At 42.9% G+C, this 24,872-nt stretch overlaps 1 protein-coding gene across 2 annotated transcripts in view; it reads left to right on the top strand.

The window, feature by feature from the left end:
* Positions 1-24,872, top strand: part of LOC126284566 (sodium-coupled monocarboxylate transporter 1-like) — a 420,449-nt gene that overhangs the window by 108,880 nt on the left and 286,697 nt on the right. For both annotated transcript variants that reach the window (XM_049983578.1, XM_049983579.1), the window contains exons 12-13: positions 354-440; positions 16,941-17,143. In XM_049983578.1, the coding sequence (XP_049839535.1) occupies positions 354-440; positions 16,941-17,143 (290 nt within the window). The remainder of the gene's footprint in view (positions 1-353; positions 441-16,940; positions 17,144-24,872) is intronic.

Here is a 24,872-nt window from a genome sequence, read left to right as displayed (position 1 = left end):
ATAGACTTTTTATAGTTTTGTGGTCGTTTGTTCTTGTGCGATGATCAGGGATTTTGTCGGAAAATTGGGGAAAGAGGCGGCGGGGGGAGTTCGAGGAAGGAAACGCAACGTGCAGCATGATAGAATAAGTAACTGTAATTTTCAGTAGCAGGTTGCGTTATGCGTCAGTTATTTTATTTGCTACTATCAGATCAAATTAAGAATCAGATGGATCGTAAGTGTCGTGCACATTAAGTTGACAAATTAATCTCAAATTTTATGTGGGAACTATTCCTTGTTATAAAGAATTTTATTTGTCCTTATGGCACATTTACGAATAATTTGAAATGTGTACATTCTGCCTGCTGTTTCAGTTGTCTATGTCGCTGTCTTCGATGACCAACGGTCCAGTGCTGGGTGTCTTCTCCGCCGGCATGTTTTTGCCCTGGGTCAACACTTGGGTGAGTACCTCCTTCTGGATTAGTGGTAGACATACAACTGCAGAGATTCGGGAAGACATTGCGTTCTTCACTTACCTTTGAATGTAGTCTCAAGTTGTATATTTATTAGAACGTGCCTTTGATTAAATGCGTTTTGTATTACAAATACTAAGGTGCACTTAATATAAATCTTTCAAAACTAAGTGCGTTATCGGGTGCAAGAGACTTTTATCATAAGTGTACTCAGTATACATTATATCACACGCTACTTCACTCTCATAGACTGTACTCGTATGGTCTGTACAGGGTTTTGTGTTCTTCTTAAATCGAATTTTTGTATTGTTCAGAAATTTCAACACCTTCTAAGCTTTTCGTGCTAATTAAGGTCGTAGAAGCTTGGTATTTTCCGCGCGTGGTTCTGGACAAAAGCTGATTCTGGTTGCTAGATTCCATGGTTTTTGTTAATGTTGCCTTTTTTGTTCTTGTGGTGACTTTTCCATAGAAACTTTTTTCCCCTAACACATATTTCTTTATATCTACCAGTTTTCATAGGTTTAGCATCAAAATGTTTTTAAAGGAACGAAATATTTCCTTAAAAATTTTCACCCCGTATTTCACACTCTTAGGGGTTCAATTTCCAAAAAGTTTCAAACACATAATTTTTATTTCTAAAAGAGAATCCAAATAAAATTTTTCATACATTTTGCTTGGAAAAAGCTTTGATAATGAAATAATGTCATAAACTTTTTCATCTCCTTTTTCGCACTCTTAGGGGGTTGAATTTCCAAAGCCACTGCAACTCGTGCTTTTTATTTATTTTCTTTTATTTACAGGTGAGAAGTCGAATACCAACATTTATATATGTAGCTTTAAAAATGCCTAACTAGTTCTTTCAAGAAATCTTTCACACACTATTCTACTCCCTTAGTGACTGAATTTCCATAAATGCTGAAAAACGATTTTTTAAATTTGTGACTGAGAAACCAAGTAGCAATTTTCGTAGTGCTTGCTAAATAGCCTTTCATCCGCTATTTCAACCCCTTGGCTACGGAATTTCGAACGATACCTCCTTAAACAACATCTACAGTATAAAATCAAAACCCTCCGCAAATTTCAAGTTTGTGTACTTTGTGGTCTGGCCTGGCCCATGATGAGACAGTGAGTCAGTCGGTCGGAACATTTCCTTTTATATGTAGCTATTGTGAGCCCTTAACTCACAGTATGATTAATTTTATGTACTATATATGTTATTTATGTGTTTCTTGTATAAAAATTTGATGTCCACGTGTAGCTTCTTTTAAAGATAAGTGATGTCTGCAGTTCTGTTTAGTGTTTTATGTCCCTAGTACACCGCTACTATTTCTCCAGAGATCCAGAATGGAAGATTAAAACTGTGTCCCGGAGCAAGAGGGGACGTGAGACCTTCATCTTCCGCAGGAAAGTGCTCTAAAAAATGAGATATCCAAGCAATTCTCACGACCCGTTCTAAAAACTTGACACACACCACTTCTTTATCTCTTCTCTTCCAAACTTCAAAGAAACTGTGGAACTTGAAATTTCCCCGGCGTATAAAACGTCCAAACAAATTTTAGGGTTGAACTGAGTAGTACCTCCGGGACAGACGCTCCCTTGTGTACCTTAAGGGACTAGCACTCTGGGAAAAAGAAGGATGTTGCGGAGAAATAGCTCAGCCATAGCCTCAGGCAATGTTAGTGAACCAATGGCGTGCCATTTCTGGCGTGCAGACGAATAGTTTGGGCACGGCATTAAGTCAGGAAATTAAGTTCACTTACCAAATCGAAACAACTAACATATACGTCTGCTTTTGAAGCCATGGGACGTAAATTCATCGTGAATGGACTGTCGGTACCGAGGCCTCGTAGAAGTTTTAAATGACAGATCTTCGCTCGTGCCCACTTATTGTGAGTGATAGTGTTCTCAAATGCATGAGTAATAATACACCGTACTATCATTGGTAGATAGCATAGGATGGCAATTGTTCCAGTAACGATTTTCAACCTCTACTGACAAGTATTGCTCTGACAAATTGTTGCAGGGGAAACAGTGCTCACCGGTTCGTTTTTGTGCGCTTATGTCGTTTGATGCAACTAAATTTGTGAGTATTATTCAACAAGGCTAGTACAGTAAATAAACAAAAGGTGCAACGTAAATGTGACAGAGAATGGTAGCTTGGTGGACTGACGAATATGGGACGATTAATAAAGTTCATGTGTTTTATATTTCGGAAAGATAGTGCGCAGAACATCGGCTGGAAAACGGCACTATAAAACAAATCACCAAGCTCTCTGTCAAAAAAGTCCCACATGTTCTTCGCCTGCAAACGTCAATGCGCGACATGGTAAGCCTTTTGGCAACGGGGGATGTTTGAAGAAAAAGTGGTTTACATGTGCCCCATCATTCTGAAAATAAAGACAAGATGACTGAACAGATCAAAGATACTCCTTTTTCCAGATACACAATAACACAAAGGACACTAATATTTGCTGAAAATATAAGAGAACAACAAAGAATGGCATATGCCCTCTCCTTATATTTCGCCTGTCTTGCGGAAGTAAAGATCTTACTAAATCTGTCCAATTACCTGTGTTTGCTCGATATCGTGTTGTAAATGACATCAAATAAGAACTGATTCCGACGATATCGTTGGCAGCAACTACTAAAGCGATAGATTGTTGTATGACAGTTAAAATGTCGCTAAATGGAAAGGAGATGAATCCAAATAAAATTGTTTATACATACACATCTACATGGTTACTCACCAACTCACACTCAAGTGCCTTGAAACGGGTTCATCGAACCATTTTCATACTAGGTCTCTCCCATTCCACTCTCGGATGGCGCGTGGGGAAAAGAAACACCTGAATCTTTCCGTTGGAGCTCTCATTTTCCTTATTCTATTACGATGATCATTTCTCCCTGCGTAGGTGGCTGTCAACCAAATATTTCAGTGACTGCCACCCCAACTCGCGTATTATGTCAGTGACACTCTCACCCGTATTGTGCGATAACACGAAACGGGCTGCCCTTCTTTGCACTTTTTCGATGTCCTCCGTCAACCCTACCTGGTAAGGATCCCACAAAGCGCAGCAATATTCCAGCAGAGGACGGACAGGTGTAATGCAGGCTGTCTCTTTAGTGGGTTTGTCGAATCTTCGAAGTGTTCTGCCAACAAAGCGCAGTCTTTGTTTCACCTTCGCCACAATATTATATATGTGGTCCTTCCACTTTAAGTTGCTCGTAATTGTAACTCCTAGGTATTTAGTCGAATTGACAGCCCTTAGATTTGTGTGATTTATCGTATACCCAAGATTTATCGGATTACTTTCCGTACCCATGTGGATGACCTCGCACTTTACCTTGTTTAGTGCTAATTGTTACTTTTCGCATAATATATCAATTCTCTCTAGATCATTTTGTAATTGGAATTGTTCGTCTAATGATTTTACTAGAAGGTAAATTACAGCGTCATCTGCAAACAGTTTAAGGGGGCTGCTCAGATTATCATCCAGATCATTTATGTAAATCAGTAACAGCAGAGGGCCTATGACACTACCTTGCGGAACGGCAAATATCACTGCTGTTCTACTCAATGATTAACCGTATAGCACTACGAACTGTGACCTCCGTGAGAGGAAATGACGAATCATGTCAAACAACTGAGACGATACTCCATATGAACGCAATTTGATTAATAGTCGCTTGTGAGGAACGGTATCAAAAGCATTCTGGAAATCTAGGAATATGGAATAGATCTGAGATCCCTTGGGTAACGAATGATGGAGCTTTTAATAAGGTGGGTAAAAAATTTGATTGTTCCAAGCACACATCAGACAGTCTGTTCTTGGACTCCACTGCATCTTGCAATGCGTGGTTTCGCTGCTCTTCGTAATTTAATGACCAAAGTCACTAAATAGTGGACCTTATATCGTCACAAGCTTCTAATAAAGAAATTTACGAAGAGTTGTTAGATAAAGTAACCTCGGAGCACAGCGGCTTACAGATGTGTAACGGTATCCGCTGGCTGAGTTGCGGCAACGTAGTTCAAAGCTACATGGATTGTTCGGAAGAAATCAGTTTATAAATGTCAAGTGGCTTAGAAAACTGATGGTTTATAGGAACTTGTGGCGGCATTTCAAAGATTTCAATGTAAAGCTTGAAGTCACAAACAAATTAATTATTGTTGTGATTTACGTATTTAAGCTCAACTGAAAGATTTTAATAACGATATCTCTTACAGAAACTAAAATTATTTTCCTAATTTGAAAATTTACTATTTTTTTGATTTATTGGTAAAGCCAGAGCGCAAGAAAGTCACTAAGGACTTTTTTTCGATAATACATTCATCAATCGAACTATTTTCATCGATATTTTCTAAGTTATAAGAGTTGTTAGAGAAACTAATTGTTTTTAATTATCTATCCTGATGCGACTTCAGTGGCTCAACTGAACTTGTCTAAATTTAATTTGATGAAATAGAAGGAACTGGAATATAGCTGACAGATTTCCACTCTATATTCAACATGTACTCAAAAATTTATCAAAGCAAAAACAAAATTGGGGGTAAATGAATTAGAAAGCCCATTTGACGATATAAGCGAAAACGCCGACATTAAAACTTACGGAAACTTGGCATTCAATAACAGATATCTGAAGATACTGGCGTTTGTTATCTTGAGCATATTTTCACCTGTCTATGTCTGTGAGTCACTATTTTCTGAACTGAATAAGTTTAAAGATTCTCTAAGAAACCGATTGTCAGATGACTCGAGTTCAGCTTGAATTTTGCTGAAAGTTACAAAGTATGCGCCTAATATAAATTATTTAGCATAGAATTTGCTACAGCCGAAATCACCTTAAGACTGCACTGAGGCGGCAGATGTCGTGAGATATCCCCTAATGTCGTTGCTGACCTGCTTTAGCCCGCGGGAGGTGCAACAACTCGATGTGGCATAGACTCAACAAGTCGTTAAAAGACCGTTGCAGAACTAGTGCCTTTCTGATTCATTTACCCCTAAATGTTTTTTTGCTTTGATAAATTTTTGAGTCCATGTTGAATATGGACTGGAAATCCGTCAGCTATATTCCAATTCCTTCTATTTCATCAAATTAAATTTAGGGCAAGTTCAGTTGAGCCACTGAAGTCACATCAGGATAGATAATAAAAAATTTTAAATTCTGTAACAACTCTTTGAACTTAGAAAATATCGATGAAAATACTTCGATTGATGAATGTATTATCGAACAAAAGTCCTTTGTGACTTTTTCGCGCTCTGGCTTTAGAATAAATCCAAATGAATGGTAAATTTTCAAAGTCGTTTAAAGACCGTTGCAGAATCATTGAGCCTGCTGCCTGTACAACCGTCGATAATTGCGAAAATCTTGCCGGTGCAGGACTTGGTGCACCAACTGACCTCTCGATTACGTCCCAAAATGTTCGATAGGATTCATGTCAGATGATCAGACTGGCCAAGTCATTCTTCGAATTGTCCAGAATGTTCTTCAAACTAGTTGTGAACGATAGTGACCTTGTAACAAGGCGCATTTTCATCCATAAAATTTTCATCGTTGTTTGGGAACGTCCATGAATGACTGCAAATGGTCTCCAAGTATATGAACATAGCCATTAGCAGTCAACGATGGGTTCAGTTGAAACAGAGGACAGGTCACACTACTATGGAGCCTCCAACAGCTTCCAAGCCCTTGTCGACAACTTGGGTCTATAGTTTCATGGGGTCTGCGCCACAGTCGAACCCTACCACAAGCTCTTTACAACTTAAATCAGGACTCACCCGACCAGGCCACCGTTTTCCATCCATCTAGTGTCCAACCCAAAGGGTGACGAGCCCAGGAGATGCACTGAAGGGGATGTCGTGCTATTAGCAGGCCACTCGAACGCCATTATCGCCATTAACGCCAAATTTTGCCGTGCCATCCTAACGGATACGTTCGTCGTACGTCCGACATCGATTTCTGCGGCTGTTTCACCCAGTATGGATAATCTGCCAGCAGTGACAACTCTACGCAATCGCCACTGCTCTCGGTTGTTACGTAAAGGCTGTCGTACTAGCACTGTCCGTGATGATAGGTAATTATTGAAATTTATTATACATGGATGCACACATACACTCCTGGAAATTGAAATAAGAACACCGTGAATTCATTGTCCCAGGAAGAGGAAACTTTATTGACACATTCCTGGGGTCAGATACATCACATGATCACACTGACAGAACCACAGGCACATAGACACAGGCAACAGAGCATGCACAATGCCGGCACTAGTACAGTGTATATCCACCTTTCGCAGCAATGCAGGCTGCTATTCTCCCATGGAGACGATCGCACAGATGCTGGATGTAGTCCTGTGGAACGGCTTGCCATGCCATTTCCACCTGGCGCCTCAGCTGGACCAGCGTTCGTGCTGGACGTGCAGACCACGTGAGACGACGCTTCATCTTGTCCCAAACATGCTCAAAGGGGGACAGATCCGGAGATCTTGCTGGCCAGGGTAGTTGACTTACACCTTCTAGAGCACGTTGGGTGGCACGGGATACATGCGGACGTGCATTGTCCTGTTGGAACAGCAAGTTCCCTTGCCGGTCTAGGAATGGTAGAACGATGGGTTCGCTGACGGTTTGGATGTACCGTGCACTATTCAGTGTCCCCTCGACGATCACCAGAGGTGTACGGCCCGTGTAGGTGATCGCTCCCCACACCATGATGCCAGGTGTTGGCCCTGTGTGCCTCGGTCGTATACAGTCCTGATTGTGGCGCTCACCTGCACGGCGCCAAACACGCATACGAGCATCATTGGCACCGAGGCAGAAGTGACTCTCATCGCTGAAGACGACACGTCTTCATTCGTCCCTCCATTCATGCCTGTCGCGACACCACTGGAGGCGGGCTGCACGATGTTGGGGCGTGAGCGGAAGACGGCCTAACGGAGTGCGGGACCGTAGCCCAGCTTCATGGAGACGGTTGCGAATTGTCCTCGCCGATACCCCAGGAGCAACAGTGTCCCTAATTTGCTGGGAAGTGGCGGTGCGGTCCCCTACGGCACTGCGTAGGATCCTACGGTCTTGGCGTGCATCCGTGCGTCGCTGCGGTCCGGTCCCAGGTCGACGGGCACGTGCACCTCCCGCCGACCACTGGCGACAACATCGATGTACTGTGGAGATCTCACGCCACACGTGTTGAGCAATTCGGCGGTACGTCCACCCGGCCTCCCGCATGCCCACTATACGCCCTCGCTCAAAGTCCGTCAACTGCACATACGGTTCACGTTCACGCTGTCGCGGCATGCTACCAGTGTTAAAGACTGCGATGGAGCTCCGTACGCCACGGCAAACTGACGACGGCGGTGCACAAATGCTGCGCAGCTAGCGCCATTCGACGCCAACACCGCGGTTCCTGGTGTGTCCGCTGTGCCGTGCGTGTGATCATTGTTTGTACAGCCCTCTCGCAGTGTCCGGAGCAAGTATGGTGGGTCTGACACACCGGTGTCAATGTGTTCCTTTTTCCATTTCCAGGAGTGTATATTAAGATCTACATCGCAAGCCACCTGACGGTGTGTGGCGGAAGGTACTTTGAGTACCTACCGGTTCTCCCCTCTATTCCAGTCTCGTATTGTTCGTAGAATGAAGGATTGTCGTTATGTCTCTGTGTGGGCTCTAATCTCTCTGATTTTATCCTCATGGGATATACGTAGGAGGAAGCAATATATTGCTTGACTCATCGGTGAAGGTATTTTCTCGAAACTTCAACAAAAGCCCGTACCGAGCTTCTGAGCGTCTCTCCTGCAGAGTTTTCCAATGGAGTTGATCTATCATCTCCGTAACGCTTTCGTCATTACTAAATGATCCCATAACGAAACGTGCTGCTCTCCGTTGGATCTTCTCTGTCTCTTCTATCAACCATATCTGGTACAGATCCCACACTGGAGAGCAGTAATCAAACAGTGGGCGAACGAGTGTACTGTAACCTACCTCCTTTGTTTTCGGATTGCATTTCCTTAGGACTCTTCCAATGAATCTCAGTCTGGCGTTTGCTTTACCGACGATCGACTTTACATGATCATTCCATTTTATATCACTCCTAATGCCTACTCCCAGATAATTTATGGAATTAACTATTTCCAGTTGCTTACCTGCTATATTATAGCTAAATAATAAAGGATCTTTCTTCCTATGTATTCGCAGCACATTACACTTGTCTACAATCAGATTCAATAGCCATTCCCTGCGCCATGCGTCAATTCGTAGGAGATCCTCCTGCATTTCAGTACAATTTTCCATCGTTACAACCTCTCGATATACTACAGCATCATCCGCAAAAAGCCTCAGTGAACTTCCGATGTTATCCACCAGGTAATTTATGTATATTGTGAATAGCAACGGTCCTATGACACTCCCCTGCGGCACCCCTGAAATCACTCTTACTTCAGAAGACTTATCTCTATTGAGAATGACATGCTGCCTTCTGTTATCTAGGAGCTCTTCAATCCAATCACACAATTGGTCTGATAGTCCTTCTGACACTTTTGACACTGTGGCTCTCGGAAGACTGAATTCTTTAACGGTTTTCGAAATGGAATGTCCGATACATCTAGCTATTACTACCATTGAGCGTTCTAAGTCTGTTAAATCCCGTCGGGCCGTCAGAATCACGACGGAAACCTATTCACATGATTCACTTGAATACAATAACGGCTCCGCCAGTGCACTGCCCTTTCATATCTCCTATACAGTATAGTTCCGCCATCTGTATATGTTCATATCGCTATCCCATGATCTCTGTCGCCCCATTGTGTTAATACGGAAGTATTAATTTTTTTGTTTAATCAGTAGACGCCAAATTTCTAGGTACTATCAGATCATTAATTATGTATGTATCAATGTACTTTCACATACCTAAATACCTACAAAGCGTGCATGAAAAAAAGGAGTTATATGGGATGCCAAAATTTTGTGCTACGATTAGTTTCGTGAACGCGGTGGCTGCATAAATATTTATCTGGAAAAAATGGCAAGTAAATGTACAAAGGCTCGCCATCCCTGGGCTAGAGGATAGTTTACATAATGAATTCTCTTACAAGAATGCCCATACAGCGAAGTACACAAGATAATTTCTGTGAATTCTGGAAAATAAAAGAGAAGGTACCGAGCGGAGGTAAAGCTGTGAGGGAGGGTCGTAAGCCGTTTATGCCTGCCTCCAGTCGGTATGGCACTCGTCCACCAAAGGCAAAGGTCTACTCTCAGACTGGCTCTATATAATGTGTTACTGAAGGAGCAGACAGAGAAGTTGAACTACAATGCGAAATACAATATCACAAACTACACGTGTTTTCTATCTCTATCTCTCTCTCTCTCTCTCTCTGCCTTTCTTTCTCTCCTTTGTGGAAACATATTAAATCCCCGTGCACAAGACACCACTTCCTAACGGAAAAAAAATTCTTGTCGGGATAAATGCACTGTGCTGAGTTTCAGTCCCCCTCTGTAGCTAAGTGGTTAGTGCGACTGACTGCTGTGCGGAGGATCCCGGTTCGATTTCCGGTACCTGCAGCAATTTTTCTTTGCAAGGAGGACTGTTACGGGGTGCATTCAGCCGATGAGGATATGTAAGCAGCAGCGAGTAGTAGCCGTTCCAGAGGCAGATTTTCGGCAACGACCAGTTGAGTGCCGTGCTGACAACTTGTCCCTCCTTACCGCATCTGACGACGCTATTGACAGAGCATGACACGGCGGTGGACAGGTCTGATTTTGCCGTCAGGGCCAGAGTGTCGATCTTCGCTGTTTTACTGACGAGCAACGTGCGATGCCTGTACTGAATGTGGGGCCGGCTGGTGTGCCCGAGCGGTTCAAGGCGCTTCAGTCTGGAACCGCGTGACCGCTAAGGTCACAGGTTCGAATCCTGCACCGGGCATGGATGTGTGTGATGTCCTTAGGTTAGTTAGGTTTAAGTAGTTCTAAGTTCTAGGGGACATATGACCTCAGATGTTAAGTTCTGTAGTGCGCAGAGCCATTTGAACCTGTACTGAATATGATGGTTGCCCTTTTGAAAACCTCCAGTAATGTACAGCATTAGGTACATGAAATGTATTCGCAGTTGTGAATATGGACAAGCATCACTTGTACAATGGAATGAAAATTTTTGCCCGACCGCGACTCGAACCCAGTTTTCACACTTATCGCGGGCAATCGCATAACCATTTGGCTATCCGAGCACGACTCACGGCCTGATCGAAACAACCGTATATCGTCAACGATGTGTCTACAACTGTCTCTCATACATTCATTGTGTATGTTCGCGTACAGGGGAGACTAATTCAAAGTAGCTTGCCCGGTGTCGGCGAATAAATACGACATTGCAGTGCCTGTATTACTTAGTAGTTGTCAATATATAAAGGGGATACGTTGTTACCCTAAAATGTAGAAACATTTCTCACTGACCGACTGCAGATTTTTACTCAATACTCTGACGAGCATTCGTGCGGGCTCAGGCTATACAGGCGCCTTGTAACGGCCCGTCCGACTTCCCCGGTCTGTGGTTCGAGTACTCCCTCGGGCATGGATGTGTATGGTTTTCTAGCATAAGTTAGTTTAAGATAGATTTAGTAATGTGTAAGCTTAGGGACCGATGACCTCAGCAGTTTGGTCCCATAAGACCTTACCACAAATTTCCATTCCAAGCCATACATATTTTTAATAAATAAATCAATATGTAACATATAAAGGGTGAACACTGTTGCAATAATCCTGAAGGGTTCTTGAACGATCTACTTCGAATTTTTATGCGGTTCTGAAAGTCTGGACGGAAATAGTCTATACATTTTTTAATATGTGAAAATGTATGTAGTACATCAAGGGCAGTCAATGTTACCAATATTCCTGAAACGTTCTAACGTTCTTGACCGATTTGCTTTAATCTTTTACAAGATACTCTTTTATACGTTCGGCTGGCTATGGGTTACATATGTTGTAAACAACATTGTACAGGTTCACTGTCAAACTCGACTACGAGAAAGAAATTCCTGTGGAACTTGGAGTGTCTTTCTTTCAATTCCCAATACATCCGAAAAAAAAGAACAGCTTAACTTCTGAGGTCATCAGTATCCTGGAACTTTGTACTACTTAAACCTAACTAACCTAACGACATCACACACATCCATGCCCGGGGCAGGATTCGAACCTGCGACCGTGTGGGTAGCGCGGATCCAGACTCAAGTGCCCAGAACCGCTCGGACACCTCAGCCGGTCCTCTCCCTTATCCTTCTAAGCCGACGTGGGCATTGGTAACTCGCTTTCCATGAACCCGATTCTTTCCTTTTCCCAGAAATGCCTTCCGTCGTCTTTCGTTCGTTCATAAAATGTGCACGCAAGAACTTGTAATTTAATTTCCTCCCTCGGAGTCGGCTTTCACAGAAAACATAAAATTTGCATACCTGGCTTATCAGCTTATGATTAGAGAAGTACTACATATAACGAATTTGCAATAACAAAGACGAGTATTAATATCACAGAAGGAAGGGAAAAGAGATGGACAGAGAGGGTTGGAGAGGAAATAGATTATGGAGGGGGAAGGATGAGATGCAGAGAGACGGGGGGCAGGAGGGAATAGAAAGACGGCGGAGGTGGTGATGGAAAGATAGAGGGGAAAAATGTACGAGATGGATCAAAAGAGATTGAGGAGGAAAAGGACAGAGAGGGGTGACAAGGAGACTAGGATGTATACCAAAGTTCCATACATATTAGGAATTAAGGAGCATTACTGGGTTAACTAGTCTAATATAATTACGAATTTTCCTTTTTGTTTCGTCGCCAGTGCATTAAGGAATCAACTCTGTTAAATTAATATTCCTTGAAACGAATTTTTTTTATAGTTACCATCCGTTTAGCAAGAGTAATAGAAGGCAGATTTCAGACTACCTAACAGATCAAAACGAAAACTTCTGTTCCGACACTGACAATATTGAGTGTTTATGGAAACAGTTCAAGGCAATCGCTAAATGCGTTTTAGACAGGTACGTGCCGAGTAAAACTGTGAGGAACGGGAAAAACCCACCATGGTTCAACAACAAAGTTAGGAAACTAGTGCGAAAACAAAGAGAGCTTCGCTCCAAGTGTAACGCAGCCAAAACCTCTCAGACAAACAGAAGCCAAACGATGTCAAAGCTAGCGTAAGGAGGGCTATGCGTGAAGCGTTCAGTGAATTCGAAAGTAAAATTCTATGTACCAACTTCACAGAAAATCCTAGGAAGTTCTGGCCTTACGTTAAATCAGTAAGTGGATCGAAACAGCATATCCAGACACTCCGGGATGATGATGGCATTGAAACAGAGGATACGCGTAAAGCTGAAATACTATATACCTTTTTCCAAAGCTGTTTCACAGAGGAAGACCGCACAGCAGTTCCTTCTCTAAATCCTCGCTCGAACTAAAAAATCGCTGACATCGAAATAAGTGTCCAAGGAATAGAAAAGCAACTGGAATCACTCAACAAAGGAAAGTCAACTGGACGGGACGGGATACCAATTCGATTCTACAATGATTATACTGCTTCCCCTACTTATACCTCACGTGGAGATCACGAATGTAAAATTAGAGAGATTCGAGCGCGCACGGAGGCTTTCAGACAGTCGTTCTTCCCGCGAACCATACGCGACTGGAACAGAAAAGGGGGGTAATATAAGTTACACGTAAAGTGTCCTCCGCCACACACTGCTGGGTGGCTTGCGGAGTATGGATGTAGATATAGATGTAGATATCTCAGACGTCGATCTGTTGTAGAATTTTAGAACATGTTTTTTGCTCATGTATCATGTCGTTTTTGGAAACCCAGAATCTACTCTGTAAGAATCCACATGGATTCCGGAAAAAGCGATCGTGTGAGACCCAACTCGCTTTATTTGTTCATGAGACCCAGAAAATATTAGATACAGGCTCCCAGGTAGATGCTATTTTCCTTGACTTCCGGAAGGCGTTCGATACAGTTCTGAACTGTCGCTTGATAACCAAGGTAAGAGCCCACGGAATATCAGACCACCTGTGTGGCTGGATTGAAGAGTTTTTAGCAAACAGAACACAGCATGTTGTTATCAATGAAGAGACGTCTACAAATGTTAAAGTAGCCTCTGGCGTGCCACAGAGGAGTGTTACGGGACAATTGCTTTTCACAATATATATAAATGACCTAGTAGATAGTGTCGGACGTTCCATGCGGCTTTTCGCGGATGATGTTGTAGTATACAGAGAAGCTGCAGCATTAGAAAATAGTAGCGAAATGCTGGAAGATCTGCAGCGGATAGGCACTTGGTGCAGGGAGTGGCAACTGACCCTTAACATAGACAAATGTAATGTGTTGCGAATACATAGAAAGAAGGATCCTTTATTGTATGATTATATGATAGCGGAACAAACACTGGTAGCAGTTACTTCTGTAAAATATCTGGGAGTATGCGTGCGGAACGATTTGAAGTGGAATGATCATATAAAATTAATTGTTGGTAAGACGGGTACCAGGTTGAGATTCATTGGGAGAGTCCTTAGAAAATGCAATCCATCAACAAAGGAGGTGGCTTACAAAACACTCGTTCGACCTATACTTGAGTATTGCTCATCAGTGTGGGATCCGTACCAGATCGGGTTGACGGAGGAGATAAAGATCCAAAGAAGAGCGGCGCGTTTCGTCACAGGGTTATTTGGTAACCGCTATAGCGTTACGGAGATGTTTAACAAAGTCAAGTGGCAGACTCTGCAAGAGAGGCGCTCTGCGTCGCGGTGTAGCTTGCTGTCCAGGTTTCGAGAGGGTGCGTTTCTGGATGAGTATCGAATATACTGCTTCCCCCTACTTATACCTCCCGAGGGGACCATGGGTGTAAAATTACAGAGATTCGAACGCGCACTGAGGCTCTCAGGCAGTCGTTCTTCCCGCGAACCATACGCTACTGGAACAGAAAAGGGAGGTAATGACAGTGGCACGTAAAGTGCCCTCCGCCACACGCCCTTGGGTGGCTTGCGGAGTATCAATGTAGATGTAGATGTAGATGTAGATATAGATGTATCGAACCCAAAGTCCACAGACAGTATTTCTGAGAATCTTCATAGTTACATAACTTTTTTTTTCTAAAAAGGACCCTTGGTCACCAGTGTGTTTTCAAATTTCGTTTCTTCTCTTACTCTAGTCCGTCTTTTATGTATAATAAATTGAGAATATCCCCGTGTAAATGTCGACAGTAAGCGTTGTGCGTCGAACGAATTAATTGCATTTACTAGCGATACTTGCTACTGACAACTGTAATCCTCACCTTGCATTGCTTTTCGGCCTTATATTTGCGATGAGTGCATCTCGTTTCCGTTCAAAATGGTTCAAACGGCTCTGAGCACTATGGGACTGAACTTCTGAGGTCATCAGTCCCCTAGAACTTAGAACCACTTAAACCTAAGTAACCTACGGACATCACACACACCCATGCCCGAGGGAGAATTCGAACCTGCGACCGTAGCGGTCACGCGGTTCCAGACCGTAGCGCCTAGAACCTCTTGGCCACCCCGGCCGGCCTCGTTTCCGTCTCGCTGTTTTTTTTAATTTTTTTTTTTTGACAGTGTTCTTTACACGCTAACAGTGGTACACGCCAGTGTGAATAGGTTTAATGATGAGATAGCCCATGTGCACCTCGCGTGTGGATTCACTGCGTGCAGTGGACGAACAACGTAACGACACCGTGCGTGAGCTGCTGCAGCAGCGATGGCGACCACATGGCAGTATTTTTTAATCTAAGGACTATTGCAATGTCCGTTGTTGTGATTGCATTTTGAAGACTTTTCTCACTGTTGCGAATGTAAGGGGATGATGCTGAAGGGTTCCTGGCTTTGTTTAGAAACAATAAAGGTAGAGAAACTTCGTAGCAGATTAAAACTGTGTGCCGAACCGAGACTCGAACTCGAGACCTTTGCCTTTCGCGGGCCAGTGCTCTACCAACTGAGCCACCCATCTTTCATATCAGCGCACACTCCGCTGCAGAGTGAAAATCTCATTCTGGAATAAAGGTAGAACTTTGAAATTATCCATTATTTCAATATATTTTACCCTGAGACTGATACACTTGCTACATCGTTTCTGCTGCTTTTCTAGTCGGTGCAAATAAGTCAAGTGATCGGTCGTGAAACCGTCTCTCCGCAGTCTCTCTGATATCCTTAATGCCCTAAAAGTGGTTATCCTTTAGGTGTTTGTTCAAGTTCTGGAACAGAGGGTCTGTGTCTGACGAGTACGAAGAATTGACAAGTTGGGACCCTTGGATCGTCAATTTGTCAGCGACAACGTTGGACAGGCGCGGAGGTGCGTTGTCTTGAAAGAAAAGAATCCCTTTGTTCGATTTTCCTAGTCGATTATTATTAATCTCGTCCTTCAGCTGGTCCAGCAGATTAGCATGCTACTGCCGATTATAATAGATCGCTAAGGTAAATAGTCCAACCAGAGAATGCTGTCTTGGTCCCAAAAAGCGCATACCATCACCTTTTCGGCCCATTTCTGGGCGCAGAAATTGTTCGGCCAGGGTGATTTTATATTGGAAGTATTTGTAATTTCGTAGCGTTCTTCTCGCATTCTTGAGTCTGCCTTAGCACTTCTGCGCATGCGTCATCTGTCTAATGGCCCATCGTATGTTTCCGCGTTAGTATGCGCTCAGTGGCGGTGTTGCTCTGTACTCCACTCTCGTGATCCACTGGTACGTCGTATGGTTTTCTCTGTTTTTTCTGTTTTCTTCCGTGCTACCCACCGCACCGTATTTTAACGGATTACTTGTGTTCCCTTTTTAGGTCCTGGCAATTGACCCCCTTCTACACTGATCTGTCGTGGGCTGCGACACGATTTTTGGAATGTTGCAAAGTTTACTAACATTTTTACTCCAATATTATGTCGTAACTGTAAGAATTGGCTATTGGCACATAGTATATTACTTGTATTCAGCCACTACTAGCAATGATCAGACGTTCGTTTTATCCAAATCCGTCACTTGTTCCTATTATTTCACTGTTTATTTGTGTTGACGACTTCACCTGATGATGTAACTCACGTTACGAGAACGGCACTGCTTTTTGTGTAAAGTAAACCCACAGCTGCAACAGTGACTTTTACTCAAAATGAATTTTCTAAAAAAAAAATATTCAATGTGTGTGAAATCTTATGGGACTGAACTGCTGAGGTCATCAGTCCCTAAGCTTACACACTACTTAACCTAAATTATCCTAAGAACACACACACCCATGCCCGAGGGAGGACTCGAACCTCCGCCGGGATGACTGCAGCGCCGGAGACCGCTCGGCTAATCCCGAGCTGACTTTTCGTAGTGCTTCTCTGTACTGAGAGTGGTATGGAATTAGCGAATCATCCACCACTCTTTAGTAATCCATAAAGAGTGAGCAATTGTCCTTCAAACTGCAAAATCCAACTGATTACCTCCAAAGAATCCGAGATGATAGTTCGATTGTTTCGACGACTGCGCAGGGTGCTATCTTCGGAGGACTGACAGGCTTGATCTTCATGGGCTGGGTGGTGTTGGGCTCGCAGGCGGTCATGGCCGCCGGACTCATTACCATCCCCAGCAAGCCGGTGACCATCGCGGGCTGCAGCGCCGACCTCCTGCGCCACCTCAACACCACAGCCATCAGCGCAGCCGCCAACAGCACCATCACGACGGATGCTGCAAGGTGAGTGGCTGTCTATTAAAGACACGGCACCTTCCAGTGAGAGACTCTCTATAGCAAAATGAGAGACTGTCTATCACGAGCTGAACGAATGTCTGTTGCAAGGTGACAGACTACCTCTTACACGGTGAATGACTATTGCAAGCTAAGGGACTGTCTCTTGCAAGGTGAGGCTGTGTACTGCAAGGTAATGCAAGATATCTTGCGAGGTGAGACTGTCTGTTGACAACAAGACAACTATGGCTGAATATACCAGAAAATTCAGAAAACGCGTGATGAGAGAAGAATAAAAATTTGTCTTAGATGATTCCCTGTGGGAGACGTTAGAAAAATTAGAGAAACTATGGGTTCCAGAAAATAAATCAATGACGTAAATACAGGGTGTTTCAAAAATGAACAGTATATTTGAAACGGCAATAAAAACTAAACGAGCAGCGATAGAAATACACCGTTTGTTGCAATATGCTTGGGACAACAGTACATTTTCAGGTGGGCAAACTTTCGAAATTACAGTAGTTACAATTTTCAACAACAGATGGCGCTGCAAGTGATGTGAAAGATATAGAAGACAACGCAGTCTGTGGGTGCGCCATTCTGTACGTCGTGTCTCTGCTGTAAGCGTGTGCTGTTCACAACGTGCAAGTGTGCTGTGGACAACATGGTTTATTCCTTAGAACAGATGATTTTTCTGGTGTTGGAATTCCACCGCCTAGAACACAGTGTTGTTGCAACAAGACGAAGTTTTCAACGGAGGTTTAATGTAACCAAAGGATCGAAAGCGATACAATAAAGGATCTGTTTGAAAAATTTCAACGGACTGGGAACGTGACGGATGAACGTGCTGGAAAGGTAGGGCGACCGCGTATGGCAACCACAGAGGGCAACGCGCAGCTAGTGCAGCAGGTGATCCAACAGCGGCCTTGGGTTTCCGTTCGCCGTGTTGCAGCTGCGGTCCAAATGACGCCAACGTCCACGTATCGTTTCATGCGCCAGAGTTTACACCTCTATCCATACAAAATTCAAACGCGGCAACCCCTCAGCGCCGCTACCATTGCTGCACGAGAGACATTCGTTAACGATACAGTGCACAGGATTGATGACGGCGATATGCATGTAGGCAGCGTTTGGTTTACTGACGAAGCTTGTTTTTACCTGGACGGCTTCGTCAATAAACAGAACTGGCGCATATGGGGAACCGAAAAGCCCCATGTTGCAGTCCCATCGTCCCTGCATCCTCAGAAAGTACTGGTCTGGGCTGCCATTTCTTCCAAAGGAATCATTGGCCCATTTTTTAGATCCGAAACGATTACTGCACCACGCTATCTGGACATTATTCGTGAATTTGTGGCGGTACAAACTGCCTTAGACGACACTGCGAACACCTCGTGGTTTATGCAAGATAGTGCCCGGCCACATCGCACAGCCGACGTCTTTAATTTCCTGAATGAATATTTCGATAATCGTGTGATTGCTTTGGATTGGCGTGGATTGGCCTCCCTATTCGCCAGACATGAACCCCTGTGACTTCTTTCTGTGGGGACACCTGAAAGACCAGGTGTACCGCCAGAATCCAGAAACAATTGAACAGCTGAAGCAGTACATCTCATCTGCATGTGAAGCCATTCCGCCAGACACGTTGTCAAAGGTTTCGGGTAATTTCATTCAGAGACTACGCCATATTATTGCTACGCATGGTGGATATGTGGAAAATATCGTACTATAGAGTTTCCCAGACCGCAGAGCCATCTGTTGTTGATAATTGTAACTACTGTAATTTCGAAAGTTTGTCTGCCTGAAAATGTACTGTTGTCCCAAGCATATTGCAACAAACGGTGTATTTCTATCGCTGCTCGTTTAGTTTGTATTGCCGTTTCAAATATACCGGTCATTTTTGAAACACCCTGTATGTAGCCGCATGTCTACAGGGGAACATAGCAGGATATGAGGATCACGTTCGCGCATGAAAACACGTTCAACAGTCTCACTTCTACAGAAATTGCGACATAATATGCAACAAATTGTCTACTAATAATAACAGTAGAATAATAACGTAACAATAATTAGGTAGTACTGTTGTAATGACATTTCGATGCAGTGCAATAGCTTCTCACACTTTAATAAGCAAGGTTAAATTTAAACGTGAAACACTCTGAATATTTAGCTAACTTTGTGGTGTGCCAAAAATGATGTAGAACTAGCGAATCATTCTTTGTTCCTTTCTTTTAAAATATTAATTAGTGCATTTGTAGTATTCCAGAATCAATTACTACGAGAAATTCTGCCATTATTCTCATGCAATGAACACAACTGTCTGCAATGAATTATTAAATTGAATTTAGGAAACAATGCATTCTTACCCTTTGAAATAACGACAATTTACACCAAATTTCTTAGACAAGAATTGATGATACTTTTTACGTGAACCAACTAGAGCCTAATTACCATTTCACTTTGTAAACTTAGCAGTTGTCTGGTATTTCGCAGAGCCTAATTACCATGTCACTTTGTAAACTTAGCAGTTGTCTGGTATTTCGATCGAAGTAGCGTCATAGCTCGGGTATACATCGTTTATGACTTCAGTTTCGTGAAAGGTAAGTCCGCTGGGCCAGTCTACGGAGTAACTGAAAATGCAAGTTGTACAAAACATATTATTTCTTAATTTTAGTAGACTAAGAAATGAATCGTAATGTTTTTCACTCAGAATGCATATTGTGTCACCTGAAGGTCGTTACAATAGACGAATCATTAACCCTATCATTCGAGTGCCCGACTTAACTTGGCGCTGTAGGTGCGTCTGTTTGAATGACTCAAAAAATTTAATAAAAGGTTAAATTAAATGAAGAATTTTATAGGCAACATGTTGATTTTAATAGTTTCCTTGCAATTATGTTACTGCTAAACATGATTTAAGGCTCAAGTACGAGAATTAAAAACAATACCTATTGTGCCATGAAACCAAGTGTGCGGATCACTTTGAGGGAAGCACTTTACCATCATTTGGTTAGGAACAAAAAACAGGAGATATTCAGCACCACAGCGTAAATGAAAATTGAAAGCATGCTGTGGCTAATAAATATCATTACGAGGAGCTTTCAATAAGTGATGTAACGCACATTTTTCCTGAAAGCAGACAGGTTTTATTCAGAATTACAATAAACCATATTATACTCCAATGTTGACTGGAATACTCACTTTCAAATTCTGAAGGTGGCAGGGGTAAAATACAGGGAGCGAAAGGCTATTTAATATTTGTACAGAAGCCAGATGGCAGTTACAAGATTCAATGGGTTTCAAACGGAAGCAGTGGTTGGGAATGGAGTGAGACAGGTTGTAACCTCTACCCGATGTTATTCAATCTGTATATTGAGCAAGCAGTAAAGGAAACAAAAGAAAGATTCAGATTAGTTATTAAAATCCATGGAGAAGAAATAAAACTTTGAGGTTCACCGATGACATTATAATTCTGTCAGAGACAGCAAAGGACTTGGAAGAGCAATTGAACGGAGGATATAAGATGAACACCAACAAAAGCAAAACGAGGATAATGGAATGTAGTCGAATTAAGTCGGGTGTTGCCGAGGGATTTAGGTTTGGAAATGAGACACTTAAAGTAGCAGATGAGTTCCCCTATTTGGGGAGCAAAATAACTGATTATGGTCGAAGTATAGAGGATATGAAACGTAGACTGGCATTGGCAAGGAAAGTGTTCGTGGATAAGAGAAATTTGTTAACATCGAGTACAGATTTTAAGTGTCAGAAAGTCGTTTCTGAAAGTATTTGTATGAGGTGTAGCCCTGCATGGAAGTGAAACATGAACGATAAATAGTTTGGACAAGAAGAGAATAGAGGCTTTCGAAATGTGGTGCTACAGAAGAATGCTGAAGATTAGATGGGTTAATCACATAATTAGTGCGGAGGTTTTGAATAGAATTGGGGAGAAGATAAGTTTGTGGCACAATTTAACTAGAAGAAGGGACATGTATTGGGAGATGCAGAAGCTTGCATATAGAGTAGAACGGAGAGCTGTGTCAAACCAGTTTCTGAACTGAAGACCACAACAACAACAACAACAACAACAACTCCATTCTTTTGGGTATAAACCCTGTTTTTCAGCATAATTCTCATTCAGTGCTACACCTTATGCCACGTTACTGCCAGGCCTGTATTCCCGCATGGTACCACTCTGCTAATCTACGTCGGAGCCAACATCTTGCTGTATCAATAACCTCCCCATCATTCACGAATTGCTTTGCGTGTGTGCATTCTTTATTGGGCCAAACAGATGGAAATCGAAAGATGCGAGATACAGGCCGTCGGGTGGATGATGATAAGTAGTCCAATAAAGTTGTGCGATCTCCTCTCGGATGCTCAGACTTGTGTGGAACTGCGTTATGGAGAAGGAGCACTTCGTTTACATTTTTGTGTCGATGCACACGCTGAAGTTGTTTCTTCAATTTCCTGGGGGTTGTAAAATTCATTTGAGAACCCCCCAGGGTAGGCGAGAGCGCTAATGCGCTGCTTCCTGGACTCGGGTAGACGCGCCGGCCCCGGATCGAACCCGCCCGGCGGAATAACGACGTAGAGCCGGTATGCCAGCCACCCTGGATGTGGTTTTTAGGCGGTTTTCCACATCCCCCTAGGTGCATACCGGGCTGATCCCCACGTTCCGCATCAGTTTATTTGCAGACATTTGCAACCCATTCGCACTATTCCACGGCTTACATTAGACACAAACAGCTGGGGTACACTGATTCCTTCCCGGGGGGACGGGCTGCCGGCAGGAGGGGCATCCGGCCACCCCTTATACTTCTATGCCACATCCTATTAACTATGACCGACCCTGTGTAACTGCGGCACAAGGCTCAGACAAAAAAGAAATAAGACAGAAAGTAAAATACACTTGAGAATTGATCGTTGCGCCACGAGGGAGGACATCAACAGAATAGCCGATAGAGGCCCAAAACACAGTCGCCATTACTTTACCGGGTGAGAGTGTGGCTTTGAACTTCTTCTTCGGAGGAGAGATGGTGTCACGTCACTCCATTGATTGCCGTTTTGTTTCTGGTTCGAAGTGGTAGACCTATGTGTCATCACCTGAGATGATGTTCGACGAAAAATTGTCACGGTCAGCCTGACAGCGCGCAAGAAATTCTGCAAAGATGGGTCATTCATTGCTCCTTATCATTTTCTGTTAGGCGGTGAGGAACCCAACGTACACACACAGTTTAGTAACCCAGCTGATGGACGTGTGTGTTACCAACAGAAGCGTCCTGTAGTGTAGCGGGGTGTTTTGTTGAGATCCGTCGATCACCTCGAGTGAGTGTGGCCGCACCTTAAAACATCGGGAGTCACACGTGTGTGCGGCCGGCCGGCAACCCGGGAATCTCACAGGTTTGCCCTTCCTTGTTGCGATGATGACAGATTCCTGACCGAACGATTCTCCGTGCTCTTGTTAACTGTCAAGACATCGCAGACATTCATCAAGAACCTGTGAACATCTGCGGTGCTCTGGTTTTCCGTCAGAGGAAACTCAATGACAGCTCTCTACTGGGAGGGCACCAGCGTTACAGAGGTCTTTTCCACGTTTATGTATAGCGCCGGAACTTCATGAAACTATTGGCTGAAACGGGACTATTTCACTGTGCCCAAAACAAATTCCCCATGTTTTTAAACCGGACGTCGCCGAGAAAAGGTATTGCACTACTTATTTGATGTCCTCGTAAATTTGGCGGCAAAAAACAATTACAAGCGACAGGATACACACACATCAAGTTTAGACAAGTGATGGTGCACATGCTGCAAAAAAAATTTATCTTTCTAAACACTTAGATTGCTGTAGTTGTAATTAAGAAAACCTTTCAGTTCCGAAAAATTTATTAGGACTTACGTGATGTTGATACGCTCATTCAATCAATATAGTTTCGTTAGAACCAGCAGGTCCAGTTGCATTATCGTTGTGGTCGTCAGGCCGAACACTGGCCTGATGCAGCTTCCCACGCTGGTCTATCCCGTCTCTTTATCTGTGCTCAACTACAGCGACCCACATCCATTTGGACATGCTTACTGTATCGATCACCTGACCTCCTTATACAGTTTTTGCCTCTTCTTTAAGTCTAGTTATGCCATAAATTTCCTCTTTATCCCGTTTGATTCAGTGCCGCCTCTTTATTTATTCGAGTCGCCCGTTTCCAAAACCAGTTAAATCCATTTTTTCCAGTATTAACTTTTTTATAAAGTCGAAAGAACGCGGTTCGATTTGTAAAAAGTATATTTAATGCTCTGAAGAAAATACAGTTCCAAAACTCGTCATTTCAGTAAACTTGTCAAATCGTATTTAGGATAATTTTTAATCGTTATATTAATTTCTCTTGCGAGGTTAGTGCGACTTTATTTGGTTCAGCTTTCTGTATTTTATATTTTTCATTATGATATTCCTGTCGAGTTGGATTTCGGCGCAAATATATCCTTCCAACCAACAGCTGTTTGTCGGGATTGCAAACGAATTGCCGCGCAGAGTGGCCACGCGGTTAGAAGCGCCATGTCACGAATTTTCACGGCCTCTCCCGCCGGAGGTTCGATTCCTCCCTCTGGCATCGGCGTGTGTGTTGTCCTTAGCGTAAGTTAGTTTTAGTTTAAAGTAGTGTGTGAGTCTAGGGACCTATAATCTCAGCAGTCTGGTCCCTTAGGAATTTACACACATTTGAACGTTTTGAAAATGCACTACATAAAGAAAACTCTATCTTGAACTCCAGTGATTATTATGAAATTGTCGGAGCTTCTGAGACTATCTGCAGCCTTGGATCAGATGTACATGTTGCTAACTAGAAGACATCTCCTGACGATGCCATAATACCTCCCTCACAAGGCACTTTAAGTTCAAGCCTCCAAAAAGAATATTAACTAAAAAGAGAAGTCAGAGTACAATTACTATTCGAGTGTAACAAAGCCATGGTACTTATATAAGACGTGGTAACAGTATCAGGAAGGAGGGTAAACCCTAGATGGGAGTAAAACCCGCAGAGATACGTAAAGGCGTTTGGGAAAACCAGAAAAAGTCAAAGACGTAACAGTCCTCTAACAGTGCCTCTATGGATTAGGCTGAATAGACATTAATTGACATTTATTCTACAAGATGTACTATTTTAGTATAAAGTTGACGGAAACAGTTCAAAACAATTGAGAAGTATGTACTATCTTATTCTTTCTAGTAGTCACTAATAATTTTGTAATAGGAATTAATATCATGAAACTTCTACGTTATTTTTCATTTGTACCCATCAATTCAAACCAAACTAATTCCAGAAACCGTTATGTCCAGATTACAGCTCCAAAAGTTGTTACCTTCAAAGCAAAGTACATGGGTAGTACTGAAAGTAAGATACGTTTGGTAATAGGAAAGGAATAGAAAACAGATAAAGAAAGCAATTTATTTCACAAAAATCTGTAACTTACACTACTTTTCAAAATAACGCCTGTAATATTTCAGGCATTTCTCATATAATGGCATAAGTTTATGTATTGTTTCGTCATGGAATGTTTCTGCCGGTTGCGCTAAGAAGTTTAAGCACCCACCATGCGAAAAGTTTATGAAGGCCCATTTTTCAGTACTAACCTCGTAAATTACTGTTAGGGAAATTTGTGGAAGTTCACAAACATTAGCATTAATATAAAACAACTTTTTTTCTTAATCATTTCTTCGTCCACAGATGAACGTCCATTTCGTTCTTCGCCA

The sequence above is a fragment of the Schistocerca gregaria genome, chromosome 8 (assembly GCF_023897955.1).
Source record: "Schistocerca gregaria isolate iqSchGreg1 chromosome 8, iqSchGreg1.2, whole genome shotgun sequence".
Classification (NCBI taxonomy): Eukaryota; Metazoa; Arthropoda; class Insecta; order Orthoptera; family Acrididae; genus Schistocerca; species Schistocerca gregaria.
Note: the sequence above shows the minus strand (reverse complement) of the source record. Positions and strands in the feature narration are given on the sequence as shown.